General features: G+C 38.3%; 1 protein-coding gene across 38 annotated transcripts in view; it reads left to right on the top strand.

Moving 5' to 3' along the window:
• Positions 1–15158, top strand: part of sorbs1 (sorbin and SH3 domain containing 1) — a 184850-nt gene that overhangs the window by 154037 nt on the left and 15655 nt on the right. For 28 of the 38 annotated variants that reach the window (XM_088635596.1, XM_088635589.1, XM_088635597.1 and 25 more), the window contains 7 exons: positions 620–685; positions 2671–2772; positions 4624–4670; positions 8734–8912; positions 10718–12178; positions 13000–13088; positions 14317–14553. In XM_088635596.1, the coding sequence (XP_088491722.1) occupies positions 620–685; positions 2671–2772; positions 4624–4670; positions 8734–8912; positions 10718–12178; positions 13000–13088; positions 14317–14553 (2181 nt within the window). The remainder of the gene's footprint in view (positions 1–619; positions 686–2670; positions 2773–4623; positions 4671–8733; positions 8913–10717; positions 12179–12999; positions 13089–14316; positions 14554–15158) is intronic. The other 10 variants (XM_088635587.1, XM_088635608.1, XM_088635615.1 and 7 more) reach the window with 8 other exon arrangements.

The raw sequence follows: 15158 nt of genomic DNA, 5'->3' as shown, positions 1-15158 counted from the left end.
GTTGTCAGCCTTTTCCCACTTTGAATTGACAAAAACTTCTTCTCCCTTGCACCAGCATCCAAAAATGGATTCAGCTGCATAACCACTTATTTAGTCTCATTTGTGTGTGTGTGTTGGGATTTTCATACAAACTTGCATTGCAACAAGTCAGGATGTTTCTCTCCCTGTATATCAGTGCCATCTATTGTTTGACCTTATGTGAAAATAGGCTAGGGGGTAAAGGTTGTCTTATTTACATCACCTGTAGTTTGGAAGGAACAGTGTTGGTCAGCTCTATCTGAAGGCAGTCTTTATTAAATGTGTTCCACTGCTAGTTACAGTTTATTTGTAGTTTACAGTGAAAATCCCAACATGCTGTACAGGATCAGGAAAATAGCATACTGAGAACTTTGAAGTCAAGAGGGGTAATGTTTCAATGCCAGCTCTCCTCTTGTACTGTACACTTGGATTGCCTCCTGCAGCCTCTCTATTTGACTCTTAATCAGTAACTTTGCCCACCCCTTTTTCCTCTTTTCCTGTTTGCATCCTGAGCAGCTCTCGCCCCCTCCCAGCCCCTCCCTCTGATGTCTTTTCTGTTTTCTGTTCATTTTTCCTCATTTCCTCCTCTGCTTCCCATCAGCCTCCAAAAAAGATCTGGGACTATACTCCAGGGGATTGCTCTATTCTTTCTCTGGAGGATAGGAAGGTAAAGCTGTCTTGTGCTCATGATCCAAAAGTGTTTCTTCTTCTTCTGGTGATTTTTTTTTGTAAGGCATGTGTGGGTGGCTGATACGGATTTCAAACCACAAGCATTGATCAAGGGGTTATGTGTGAAAAAGGGGTTTTGAGGGGTGACTTCCTCAAAAAGCTCTGGTTTGTAACAAAGAACTTGGGAGACGTTTGCTAAAATATTCAGTCTGCTGCAGGTACTCTGCCCTCATTCTTATCAGTCTTTTTGTGTGAAGTGTTTATAAAAGGAAACATTATTAAATTATTTCAAGTATTTTTCAGGAATGGCAGCACCTGTTTTTAAGATTCACAGTAACTGTGATTATGCTGGATAAATAAAAGAATAGTAAATCATTTTAATTTGGATGGAATATGCTAGTACAAATAATTGTCCTGATAATTTCTGTTTTAATTTATTTTGCTTTGAAATGCAAATTATGTTTATTTCTAAATGAAACTAGGCTTTTATGTTTTAGTAAAAAACAATGCTTTTAATTAACAAAGTCTGTGCAAAACTTATTGATTCCCTGGATCTCCTCACAATATACAATGCACATCCATTGCTTTTACTCTTTTGTGAAAATGTGTACTGATGCACATTGCCTGTGCTTGCTATGTGTTCCCTTGCCATTAACTTGCATTCCTGGGGCTGAGCAAAATTGCACAGCAGGTCTAAAGCAAAACACGGGAAAACATCTGTGAAACAACTTCAGTTCTGCAAAAGAGATCCATTCTTAAATGGATCCAAAAGAAATGGGTTTATTTCCACATGCCCCAACATGATCTATTAAATCTGTTGTATCATACAATTTTCATAACGTTTTTTAAAGATGTATATCCAGTTATATGCATAACTGATGTTTCATCAGGCATTGCAGTTAATGCTGCGGCTTTAAATCTCTTGAGCCCTTGATTTTTTTCCAGACTGGGGTCTTTTCAGAGTTCTCATGTGGATCCCGTGGGTTTTCTCCAAGTATTGCAGTTTGGTTCCATACTAGGAATAAAGTGGCTTTCTGAATATTGATGAATGAAGTTTTGTTAAATTTCAAATTATTATTTGAAAAGAATCCCCAGTTCACTCACATGGATTCCTTGTATAGTGTTCTATGAAATGCTTATTTCTTGTTGTGGTAGAGTGTGAGCCAAAGTAAACACTGTCCGCAAAGATTGAGTGGTTTTTGAAGAGACTGCAAAGAAAGTGATAGGAGTAACTCAGTGGCTTCCTGGTTTCCTTTATTTCTGACTGGATTCTTCCTGGTTTATTTCTGACTGGAATCTACAGTCAGCACGACTCCATATAAGTAAAAACTAAATTGCTAAAAACACTTTGTCACCAGCAGACATTATCACACTTCACAATTAACAGGTTTAATAATTAGTTGCCATGGTTACAGATCTCCCAAGTAGCATTTATCTTTTAGCGCCTTTCTTGCTTCAGCTGACTCATGGGGTGGATGTTTTTATTTAGTATATCTGCCAGGGTTGTTTTTGCTCTCTGTCTCGGTATACATCTGGTTTGGAATCACATTCACAATAGCAAAAGTTTTGCTTGTAAACTCTGCAGAAGTGAAAAGGAAAAAAACAGCTACTGGGAAAATGAGTCAGAAATACTAACAGAGCTTCTAGATATCAGGTAAACCTTAAAGAACATTTAAAACAAAAATTAATTCTGTTTGTCCCATTGCATGTTTAAGGAAACATGATAGAAAATATCAGGACATCCTACCAATAGGTTGTGAAAGATTTTTGCTGTGACACTGTACCAAACCCCACATGATGTAGCCAACTATAATTAGAAATGTACAGTATAACACCTGAATAAATTACATTTGCATTTACATGGTAAGACAGTCCAAAAGACTTGCTCAGCCCCCGGTGTTTGTGACCTCTGTTCCTGGAAACATCTAACTCATCCTCTTAACTTCCTAACCCTGAGCATTTTTCCCTTCCTTCTCAAATCAGGACCAGCTAGAGAAAGATCTCTACCGCTACCAAGCCGAGTTAGAGGCAGATATAGAAAACATGGAGAAGCTTTACAAAGCGCAGGATAAAAGACTGTGGAAGGTATTACCTCTTCCTATATCATGTCACGTTTTCTAGTCTTGTTGGACTTCAGTGTACATGCCATGAGGAGTTAGCTGGTGAAGAAAACTGTCAGCCTGCAAACGGTAAATTGAGGAAAGCTGTGGAGCAGATAATTTATTTTAGCCTCTACTTAATATTTCAAATAGTTAAGTGTCTCCTAATGCTTACAGTGCTGCAACAAGCATTGATTATGTATTGAATTTCTGAAACAGTAGTTGAATTCATAAAGATAATAGTAACCAGGTGTATCAAGATTGATAATTTTTTACTATCTGTCCAATATAATACAATAAGTTTGTGCCTAATATAATACAGTTTCTTTTAAAGAGTTACTTAATTTTGTTAGGAAAAGAGAAACATACTTAGACTATTAGAAAATACTTTCTGCTTGTGTAGTTCCTGAAGGTCATTTTAATCCTAAATCTGTCGATGGTCTAGATAAAGTCATAAAAAACATTTTATATTCATATTGGCTTACAGATAACGTCATCAGGAAATTTTCATCAAGTCCTTGTTTGACTGACCAGGCTAGTTCTCCTAGCTTTAATAAACACAAATATATATCTTCCAGGCTGTATTTTCTTTTTTGATCTGACTTTTTTTGTGTTGTTCTACTTGCTAGAGATCTAGGATAGTTTAACTACTGTTTGCCTGGTTGCTCTCATGGCTGTTTCACTCCACAGCTGAAAACTAGCTGACAGCTGTAATGGGGAAAAAAGAAAAGAGATGCAGGAGACATACAGGCAGGGGGGAACAGAGAATCAAATGTTTTATGGTAACTTTCTGTTCTCAGTTGTATTTGTGAGTAAGGGGCTATGATAGTACTGTATATTACCTCAGACCTCATGCCAGAAAAATTATTTGTTTTATGAAGAATGACATTGTAAATCATCAGCTTCTGCTCACTTCTTCTATATACTGTATAAAAACCACTGCACCACAGCTGTGGCTGACAGCACAAGCTCCTGTTGATTTGCACGTTGGTCTGGAAATAATCTAATCTGAAATATTTAAAATAATTTGATCTAGGAATAAGAAACTGTAGAAGAAGGGGGTTGTAACACATTTGTTTGTGTGTTTATTTTTCATTTGTGTTATAACTGGTCAATACTTTCTTTGAGAAGATAGAGAAGATTTTTCTAAGTTTCCCTTTTCAGCATGCTGAAAAACATTAACAGAAATGGTCTATCCATTATTTGCACCGCAAGCCTTCTGCACTAAACACAAAATGCTTAAATATGAATTGCATGAATTGGTAGTTTTTTATTCCATTATGTTGCAGAATCAAATATTGTGACATTATTTCTGTTTAAAAACTGTACTTTTGTGGCATCATATTTCAGTCGGTCCAGCATCTTCCACACAATTCATGAATCATATCATGAATTTAATCAGTTTTTGGGCTTGGGGTTGGCTGTAAGTGTCAGCATGTGTGTTTTGTCCTGCCTGTTCTTCACCCGGGTTGTGTATGTGTTTGTGTTGTAGTCTTTAATCTCAGTGACTCATTCATAGACAAAAGACTGGGGGCACTGCAAAAGACACTCAACCACATTGGCTACACCACAGTCAGTCCCTCCCTGCAACAGAACCTCACAGGCAGCAACCCCTTCAGTCCTTGGCTTGCTTGCTTGTTCTGCATGTGGGCAGCACACGCACTAAATTCCTGCTGGATTAAGCTGAAGCCTTTCTGACAGAGCAAGACAACAGGCTCTGGCTAGAGAGGACACAATAAGACAACACCAGCCTGGCCAAAGACGGATGCTTTTTTCCCCCTGTGTGAAGCATCCTCCTGTGGGTTTGTCAATGACTTCTTTGTCTGGTTTGTTGCAGAGTGCCCCTTTCAACCCCTTGGAAACTCCAGACGATCTCCAGCAATAGTAAGTCCGGTACTGGTTTGTTTTTTTTTCGCTTTCAACGTCTTTGTTCCTGCCTCTAATCTATGTTAGTCTGTGTAATTACTTGCAGCAAAGTTTAGATCTACTGTAACCGCCCTAAAGAGATTTCCCGTTTGGAACTCTTTGCTTCCTGACACTGGATACAAAATGTACTTCAGTTAGCCTTTTAGTGCCGCTTCTGCTATTTTTTCCTTATTCTGTTATTATTTATCTCTGACAGCCTGTCATACTACTTAAAATTAACAAAATGAAAAAAAACAACACACAGTAGTGTTTTGTTGTCAGATTAGTGAGGGTCACTGCCCTGCTGTACTGACAAAGCCCCTCAGATGGAAAACTGCCTGAAGAGTTAATCTCCATGAGACCCATACAGCTGCAGGGACTAGGGAGGCTGGTTTGGGGTGTTTTTTTCTTTTTTGTTGATCTGGAGCAGGTTGAAAAATGGGAACTGGCTTTAAGCATATCTCTTGGGAACAATATATTCCAATGTACCTTGTTTTTTTATTTGTTTTTTAAAGGTAGATTGCTTTTTTCTGTCTTGATGAATACTGGTTCTGTATTTATTTGGCAGCAGTAACAATGTTTTGTTATTGCAGCCTTGATTGTTGTAAATTCATAACAAGTAAAGATTTACAACAATCAGTTATTTCATTCAATTATTTTTATTACTTATATGGAATGTATTATCCCATTTGTTTTGAGTATTTTTACAGCTCATAATGTAGTTGGTTTACTCAAAGCAGTAAAGGGCTGCTATATATAATGTGCCTTTTTTTCAAATGTGTCCTTACTTGAGATGAGAAAACAGTTTTGTCGCAACCCTTGATAGTCCATGTAGATTCTGAGCTCTGTTAGTATATTTACTAGTATGAATCAGTATTTACACATTTATGAATTTATGCATCCCACCTGAGTTTATGCATCTCATAAGAGGAATTCACAAAAGACTAGAAGTGAACCTAAAAAATAAGTGAAATAAAAAAATAGAAGTGTTTTAAAAAGGCTCAACATATTAATTAAAAGTGTTAAGTGAATAAGATGATTATGTCTTCCTAACTAGTAATAATATGTTTTGCATTTAAATTGTATTACATTGTTTTAATAAAAACATATTAAATATTATTTTAAATTTTCCCACTGCAGGTTTCAAAACAGAATAGAGTTCTTTTGGCCCACCCAAACTTAATAAGAAAATATTAAGCTTGATTTTGCAAATATGTCTTAAAGTAAGTCTACATTATATTTAATTGTGCCTACACTTGGTGAAACACCAAATTTCCAGTCCGACAGAAAGTCACGTTCATGGCCAGAGGATTTTGAGCTTAGATTCTTACCATGCAACCTGGTATATATTATCTCATGTACATAACTACCACTGGAGAAGAGTTAAAAATATGGATCATCATGACACTTAGTTTTTACTATTTCTTTTGTTTCAAACGTAGGCAATGTTTAAATAACACAGAAGGTGATGCTTTTAAAAAAAACATCACCTGTTCAAAACAAAAAAAAGTTCATCACAGGCCTCTTAAGTGGCTCAACTTGTAAGGGTGCTTGCCAGAGTGGAGGCTGAGCTCTGAGAAAATGCGTTCGAACCTGGGTCGTATCACTAATCATCTGACTGACTTTACCCAGGCAGTGGTGCTCGACTAGTGTCTGAGTGCTGCAGACGGTAACATGGGATTAGCAAGCAAAGACCCTCTCAGGTCTGAGCAACACAGCAAGCCCTGCTGAAATTCTGATATCAGTTCTGACCCAGGCTGATGTCCTGTTCAAATACAGATGGTTTCAAAGTGGATGAGTTGGAGGGGTTAACCCACACTTCCTCATTCTCCCCTGTGCATGATCACAGGGTTCATAGTTGCATAAATATTTGCTGTAATTTTTGTTCTGTAGAATGTGTGAAAAACCAAACTCATTGTCCATTGAGAATTATTGACTGAAATTACAGATCCTTCACACAGAATTACAATTGTTGCTTATTCTGTATGAACCTTTCAGCTTGGTTATCTCACTCAGGATTATTACTTTTCTTTTCATGTATGGTTTGGAGTAAAGCTCTTCAAAAGTAGAAGACTGGACTAAATGATTTGCATTTCACTTTTTGTCAGTAGATTTAATCTTTCTCAGGCTTCATACACCGGTTGACATTATCTTAAAACTGAATTACAGTTTAAGGTTATTGAGAAATAGTGTTTTGTGGATCTTGCATTACCTAATGTGTTTCTAGTGATATCCAGTCCCCAAAAGGAGCTTGTCTCTGTTCATCTTAGTTTTGGGCTGTTTATAAGCTTTATGCATCACCTCACACCATGTTTATTCCTCTTGCCATTTTGACAGACAACAAAATCTGGTTTCTTACTGGATGCTTGCAAGTGTTGATATTTATTAGCACTGAGATTTAGTATGCAGCTTTACAATGGGAGGTACGAGCCAATAACTATATTTTCATCGATTATTTTATATATTTATATATTTTAATATCCATATTTTATATGGTTTTACATACCTACACATTATAAAATCTCATGTATACCATATACAGTACATGCAAAGAAGAATAGTGATAATATACAACAGCCCATCTTTCCAAGGGCTCATGTGTGTGAGGACACTGCTGAATAGAAAATTATGTGGAACAGATCTACCTTAAAAGTGTTCATGTGTATATCTCTCCCTATTTAAATGATGACATTTCTGATGAGAGGAAGTATTTGTACTTTCAGTCCCGTGATATTAGCAGTGGTACTGTTTATTAGTACAAAGAAAGTGGGAGGGCATCTCCGAGAGTTCAAAGCCTCCTTTGTATGAGATCGCAGTGCTTTCTTTTTAATCAGCAACTCTTAATGCCAGGTCTGTGCATCTGCCTAGCTATAAACTTATGATTGATATTCTAGTAAATACCCCTCAGTGCAGGGGTCAGTACCTTTCAAGATCAGGTTATAAGGTTTTGGTGAGTCACATAAAGTGGTGCCTCTACTCTGTTACTTTTGTCAGGACTGAGTTCAGAGTGGCAACATACAGTATGTACATGGTGAAGAACTCTTGACATAGTGACCAAAATGTGCACAATGGTCTCAATGAATTCTTGCTAGTAAATTATGCACCTGTGTGTTAATTCTGGGTGCTCCCTCCATTTTATATTTATAGCATATGTTTTTGCTACTTGCATGTAATACTCTGTCCTTCTCATCTGCCATTTATCTAAATGTTACTGAAATGTAATTGTGTTTTCTACGGAGTTTGATCATTTTTCTATTATGGTCTCATATGTATTATTTAAAAATTAATTTAATAAACAATATTAATTTAATAAACGAGCCATTATCTTTTAATCATTTTAGTGATTGATGTTTCCCCTTTTCATTACATTTTTATTGTTGTTTCATTCTGCTGTTATGTGGGGGCAGAAAAGCTTTGTTCATAAGCCTTTACAGTCATGGCTGACAGGTTGTGGGTTCAAGTCCCCACTACAGACACTGTGCTTGTGTGAGGGACTTGACGCTAGTTGTCCCAGTCCACCCAGCTGTATAAGGGGGGACGGGCATTGCTGGGCAGTGATCCCTATGATGGACCAGTGTACCATTCAGGGGTGGAATCATGTGCCCTCTAGCCTGCTTAACGCTACAGAAAATAGGATCAGCTCTGGCCTAATAAGCCTCTGTGGCTTGGAATGGAAATATACCTTTTTTCTTTCATAATACTCAAAAGACTGATATAAGTTGTAATAACCTTCACTGTCCACTTCATTGGCCTTTTTAATACCCTTTTTAAACCTTGTACATATACTATATACAGTAGCCTCCTTTGTGACACATCTGATGTAGACTAGATTTCATAACAATGTTTTATACTGCACTTGTTTAGGACAAGTTCTGTTACAGAATGTGTGGGAGCTGACCTGGGCTGAATGACTGTTTACCATTCCAGAATGTTCTTATTGGATTAAAATATTACATAGAAACCAAAGGGGCAAATGAAATTGTATTGTTTTTATTGTTTATAAAGAGAAAAACATTTGTTGTTTTCTTTTCTCTCCTCCCAGCTCAATGTATACACCCAACTACCATGTTGTGAGAAAAGACAGTGAGCTGGCAGCTAGTGAGTCTGGAGGCTCTGAAAGTGAACGTCTCATTTACAAGAGTGTCCTAGAAGGTGGTGATATCCCATTGCAAGGTCTGAGTGGTCTAAGCAAGCGTCCTTCCAGCTCCTCTTCCACAAAAGGTAGGCAATGACTGACAGGGACATACATCATTGAAATCGTTGGCCATAAGTGAACCACTATCAGAAACTACTATACAATATTGTGAAACTTTCAAAATCTCAAGATTCAAAACATAAACCCCTGCATTATGGTATTTTTCTTTTTTCCTTAGTCATTCATATGTGTTTTTTTTGTTGTATCTTCTTCAGTTATGACAGCTATAATAAATTATCTGTTTTTGTTCTTCAGTGATTAACTACTACATTCATTAACATGGATCCTTACTTTAAAACCACAGTGTGTGAAGGAGTTGTAAAGGTACTGAATAGTACCAAAAACACTGCTGTTTAGTTTGTTCAGAAATACTGTCTTACAAAACTGAAAATATTAAGGCTTGACCACATGTTGGTGGTTTTTCATTGAAGTGTATCAATGGCCTTCTGACAAAGTAAACCTTCGCACCAGGTTTTAGGTTTGTACATTACAATAAGCAGTTGTGTAGTTGTGTCAAGGCTTAGATTTATTCTGTGGCTTGATTGAAATTATTGGCCAGTAAGTTTTTTTTTCCACACAGCAATAGACCTAAATAATAAAATGCTTAATAATTCTCAGTGTCTTCTTAAAAACATGTTAATTATTAACATTTGTCCATAATTATAAGTTATTAGAGAAATAATTAATAAGATAATTGAATGTGATTTAAAAATCTGATTTTTCATTTCAGATTTGGAATTTTGTTATAAATTGCCTAAAGCTGCAATAGCAAGCCACTTTTTGTGCTTGCTGTTATATTAAAGGGTAAAAATTAAAATACCATTTGAATTAGGCTGGTGTGCGAAGACAATGAGATAATGTTATTATATAATCTCATGTGGTAGCTCTAAAGTCTTGCAAATATGTTTTGAATCTTTGTTACTGGACTTTAAGTCTGTAGGGCATATCTAAATAATAAAAAAACATGCAACAGACTGTTGTGCAGAAGACAGCATCATGTATTGAGATCATACCAACTGCTTTATAGAAGGGATGTCCAGTCCTGGTCCTGAGGAGCTGTTTTCTGCAGGTTTCTAGGTGTATGTAAATCACATTGCAGCTGAAGAGCTAAGGGATATTGATGAATTTGTCCATTTAAGCTAACAATGAAGTGTGTTCGGATTTAAGAATAGAGTTGGAATGAAAACCCGCAGACCCTAGGACAGGACTGGACACCCTTAATTTATGGAAAAATTTCAAATCCAAAGTACTACAGTTGTTTCTCATTGTTAGTGCTTATTTTAACATGGTGAAACATACAACCAGTGTCCAGTTTTCCTGTTTTTCATATGTTTTTCATAGCACATCACCATCTGTCAAGTGTGGGGAACATTTTCATTTCTTGTCCTTTGAGGTTACCTAAAAGCTGCCAGGCATAAATTAATATACCTGCATTTCTTCTTGCTCTTAAGGAGGAGGCTATTCCTACTGTTTGACAGAGGTTAATTGGTACCAAGTTAATAATTGATCCAGCTATGGAACAAGAAAAAATGCTTTAACAATTCACTTTAATGTGTGTTTTTTTTTTCATTTTGTATGTGTTTCTGTCTCGCCTGTAGATAATTAAATGTGAAAACTTTGTATTTTTCTTGTTTTTCTGTGAAACTCTGAAAATTGATCTCTGCAATCGCTGCATGTGTTTGGTTGGCCCCACTATCAGCCTCTCTGAGTTTTCAAAGTCAATCACACATTCAAGAATGTGGTCAGTCAGCATAAATCAAACTGTGATCAATGCTGAATTATATTTCACCTAATAGACTGTATTTATTCTATTGTTCTGCATGCTTACCAGTGGATCATAAAGGTGGGAATGCTTACATCATTTCACCTTCTTCTTCTGTAAATAGCAGATCAGTTATTGCTAGTAATGCGCTAGTTTATAAATGTAAGCATAAGAAGCCATTGTCAGCCGCCAAAGCCTGCATTTCTGAAATCCTCCCCTCCAAATTCAAGCCGAAACTGGTGCCTTCTGGCAGTGGGTATCAAGAGAGGGAAGTACCTGCTGTGACGCACCCCAAAGCTCACAGCTGCGAAGACCTTCATGATGGCAGCTCCTTCTTTGACAGCAAGAGGGCAGTACCGAGAGAGGTGAGGCAGAGTGCGGATTCCCTGCTGCTTCAGGAAGGAAGTACGATCGGGAGGCGGGAAGGCAGCACCACCAGCCTTCAAGAGTACAGCTGCCAGAAAAGTGCCATCCATCCACGGAAGAGCAGCCCTGAGTTTGCTGCCATGTACAAAAACATGCACTACGTCCACCGCCCGGGGTCGCAGGGTTCCAGTCCTGGGGGGAGCGTGCGCAGCCTGGCCTCACAGTTCGAGAGAGAACGCAATGGGTATGGAGAGCCAGGAGAAGGGGAAGGCCTTGAGCGTGTCCCCCGTCACACTGTGTCCTCCCGGGTTACAGAGTTTGAGCAGATAATCCAGCGCTCATGCTCCCTGCCCGCTTTAGACAGTACCTGCAATGCTCAGAGCCCTGGCCAGTCCCGTATGGCTTCAGCTTTCTCAGCTGAGTCTTTGCTTACAGAGCCCCCAAAGAGGGAAAAGGAGAAGACAGAGAGGCAGGGAGAGGTAAAGATAATGGTAAAAGGAGCTTGTCTGTCAGAGAGTGAGGTAGCAGAAGAGCTAGCTTCTTCAGAGTTCAGTGACATGGTACCAGTGGACTCCCTCTCCACTGGCACTGAAACAGAGATTGACCGACTTTCTAATGCCTCTGCGGAGAGCTCTGCTAGCAGTAGCATCTTTCCTACCCACCACCACAAACCCAGCAAATGCAAAGGGGCGTGCCCTGCCTCTTACACCAGGTTTACCACCATCCGCAGGCATGAGAAGCAACAGGCCAAAGTCCAGGCTAAGCTAAGCACCCAAGAAAACAAGAATGTCTTCCCCAGAAACCTCTTTCTCATGGGCCCCATGCCCTTCCGGTTGAAGAAGCCACTGCAACAGCAGGAAGTGAAAAGAACCACGGCTGTGACTGTCACACGGAACCCACCTAACAGCCTGAAAGTAGACCAAGTGGATCACGGTACCCTGCAGGGTGTGTTGACAGAAGGCAAACCCATCATCCCACAGCGACAGTCCTCCTTGGAGGCAGTAGAGAGACTAAGTGCTGGAGACACACACCAAGAAGGCTCGCTTTCTTCCCCCAATGGGTGCTATGATGGTGTCTCTAATGGCAACAGTTGTTCGTTTGCTCTGGATGGCTTGGATCCCAACAACAATCCGCAACAGCTGGTGATGGGAGCATACCTCAGAGGTGGCTATTCCCGTACTTTGCAAGTGTCACTCCCATCTGTGTGGCCACTCATTTTGTTTGACCTATTTGTCCTTCCACCTGTGCTTTCTCTCTGTCTTCACACAGTGGTATTGCAATCTTCATTCCAGTCTGTCTGTCATTTTGCTACCCGTTTTGATTGGCATCTTACCAGTGAATCCGTTTTTTCCTGTGTCATTTTTTGGATTTATAGGCAATGTCTAAATTAAACGTATTCAAATACATGGCAAAAAATTGGAGTGGGTGATGGTTGTTGTGTGGAGAGATTACTGCAAACTTTGGTCATGTATAAGTGTCTATACATACTGTGTATATGTGTGTATACATATATGTATATACACAAAGTTGTGTGCCATTGAAAACCTTTTCTTTATTTATTTCCTGTGGTATGCAACCTACAGTCTCCTCTCGCCTTACTGTATATGTAGGCTAAAATAAATAAAGCACCTGGGGTTATCTGCCTTTTGCCTGGCCATAGACTTGTTTTCTTTTACATTTTTGTTACACATTGAGGTTTACATTTAGTACTCTTGACATTCATCTCAGTGCTCATGACCATTTTTTGTTAAAACTGCCAAATTGCATTATTCTTATGCTTATTACATATCAGCTGGGCTGTTTTCTTTGAGGACTATCACTTGCAAAATGATTGTTAACAACACTAAGTGTAATGCCTGCTCTTAGTGTCTCACTGTATATTTATATAGGAGAATGCCGAAGCCGACTTTAAAAGAAAGTCAGGGATTGAGAAAGGGTGAATGTCTTTTAACTGTGAAAAGTACCAATTCTTCTCATCTTTTAAGTAGACTCTGATTCTCCGCGCCATTTTGCTCCTATGGAGCATTCAGAATATCCAGAAGACCTTGTCCGCAGACGCTATGATGACAAAGAGGTAATCTTTAATATAAACTTTTTTAGATAAAGGTTCAAGTTGCACCTTATTGAGTGTTCATGCCATTGCAATCCAGTGAACTAAAGTTACTTGTAACTAGATTAAAGTGTTTTAGTTGTCTATGTATTTCAGAGGTTTATGCTGATAGACTTTAAGATTAATAATTTGATTAGAATTTCTGCCTTTTCTGTTTCTTCAATATTTATTACAGTTCAAATCCTGGCACTTAAGAGCAAACGATAACAATTACAGTATAATCCTAAGATTATTACAATATTTAAGTTATTAGGTAATGTTTTTAGATAATGTGATAATTAGAAAATGCTTTGAGTTGAGAAAACTGTTGCTTTAGATACAGATTCTAAGATATTTGTACGTTTTTAAAAATTGAGTTCCTGAATGTAAGAACTTTAAAGGCAGCACAGTATCTAGAAATAAGGATAATAAGCGTGTTCGCTCTTTACTCCACTCTAAATTACCCTCCTTTACTCAGAAAGCAGGAGCATGGAATGGAAGGTGCTTGTGATTCAGAATTGTCTGGGCCTGCTCTTTTAATCAGAGTAGTCTGGAGTTGTTTTCCTGCTTCTTTTCCACTGTGACTGTGCTGTCTTGAGTGGGTTGGCTTTTTTTGCTAAAGTCGAGAGAGGAATGCCTCAGAACAGTCTTTGTTTCTGTTCAGTGGCCATGTGTCTGTCCTTTCTAACTTTCTGTTCCAAATAGCAAAGTATGGAATTTCCAGTGGTCAGAATGCAGCAGAGTTGATAAAAGGGGTTCAATTTAAAATGACAAGTACAGCCTAAATACTGTAGTGGCTTTCTTGGATTAATGAGACTAACAGTAATGTATTAAGTCTTTAACATCTTAAAACCCATCAGGTTTTAAGACACATTACACAACAAGACACATTACCTCTAAATGTGCAATACAAACAGTTAAGAAGCAGTGACAAATGTTACAGAACTGCTAAGGTGTTTTCATTGTGACTGAATGTTTTGTTCAAAACTAATAAACTGATTGACATTATTATAAGACATTTCATATAAATGTTTCTTTATTCCACCCAATCACTCTTTATGCTCATTACTATAGTTTAACCTTTTTATATTAGTATCATTTTACGCACACAAAAACACACACATATATGCATTCTACATATGTGTTTGTCACTGTAATCCCAGGACATTTAAAAAATAATAAAATCATTAACTTTATGCAATTTCCATGGCAGAAACTGTTAGAGGAGCAAAGAAGACTTAAGCGCGAACAAGAGGAGGCTGATATTGCATCTAGACGACACACTGGACTCATTCTAACTCACCATCAGTTTATCACTAATGACCGATTTGGAGACCTCCTTAACGTTGATGATGCAGATAAGAGGAAATCTGGGTCCGAGGTCTGTTCCACTCACCTCAATCCGCTGCTTGACCCAAAGCAAGATTTGCCTCCCACATTATGTAATGCTGTAGGTCAACATCCGCTTCCAAGACTCGGAGCTCCCTGTGTAGAATTCTGCTTCCAAAATTAACCTGGCTGCTGCTTCTGGTACATGATGGTTCACACTGCCTGCTGTCATGGCATGTCTGCATCCCAGATGGCCAGAACTCCATGCTGATGCATGCGCCCAGGCATAACCCACATTCCATTCACTGCTAAAAAAAGTCGGGAACATCAGTTTTGTTTTTGGGGGCCATTCAAGATTAAATATACAGTAAAGATATTAATGTGTGAAATGAATCTTGCTTGGCTCCCGTAAAGCATTATTTTTCATTAAAGTGTTTTTGGCAGACATAGCTAGGAAGTCGCTTGCTGATGTACTGTTTTCGTGTACTGTGCAGTCCTTGGAGCCTTCCACTTTTTTATCCATTCTCTTAGTTTTCAGCCATCTTTTCAAAAGGTACCATTCAAATTCTCAATAGCTGTTTTGAATGCTGAGTGCTGTAAGTGGTAGCTAGAAGAAGGACAAAGCTGTTCACTTTCTGATGGTTGGGTTGTAGTCTATTCTATGAGATAGTGTAGTTAAGCTTTAAGCTTGGCCCACTGTTGGTGTCATTAAATATGATTTAGGCT

This window comes from Lepisosteus platostomus, chromosome 6 (genome assembly GCF_059453375.1).
Source record: "Lepisosteus platostomus isolate fLepPlt1 chromosome 6, fLepPlt1.hap1, whole genome shotgun sequence".
NCBI lineage: Eukaryota > Metazoa > Chordata > Actinopteri > Semionotiformes > Lepisosteidae > Lepisosteus > Lepisosteus platostomus.
The sequence above is the reverse complement of the archived record's forward strand: the minus strand, read 5'-3'. Positions and strand labels throughout refer to the sequence as shown.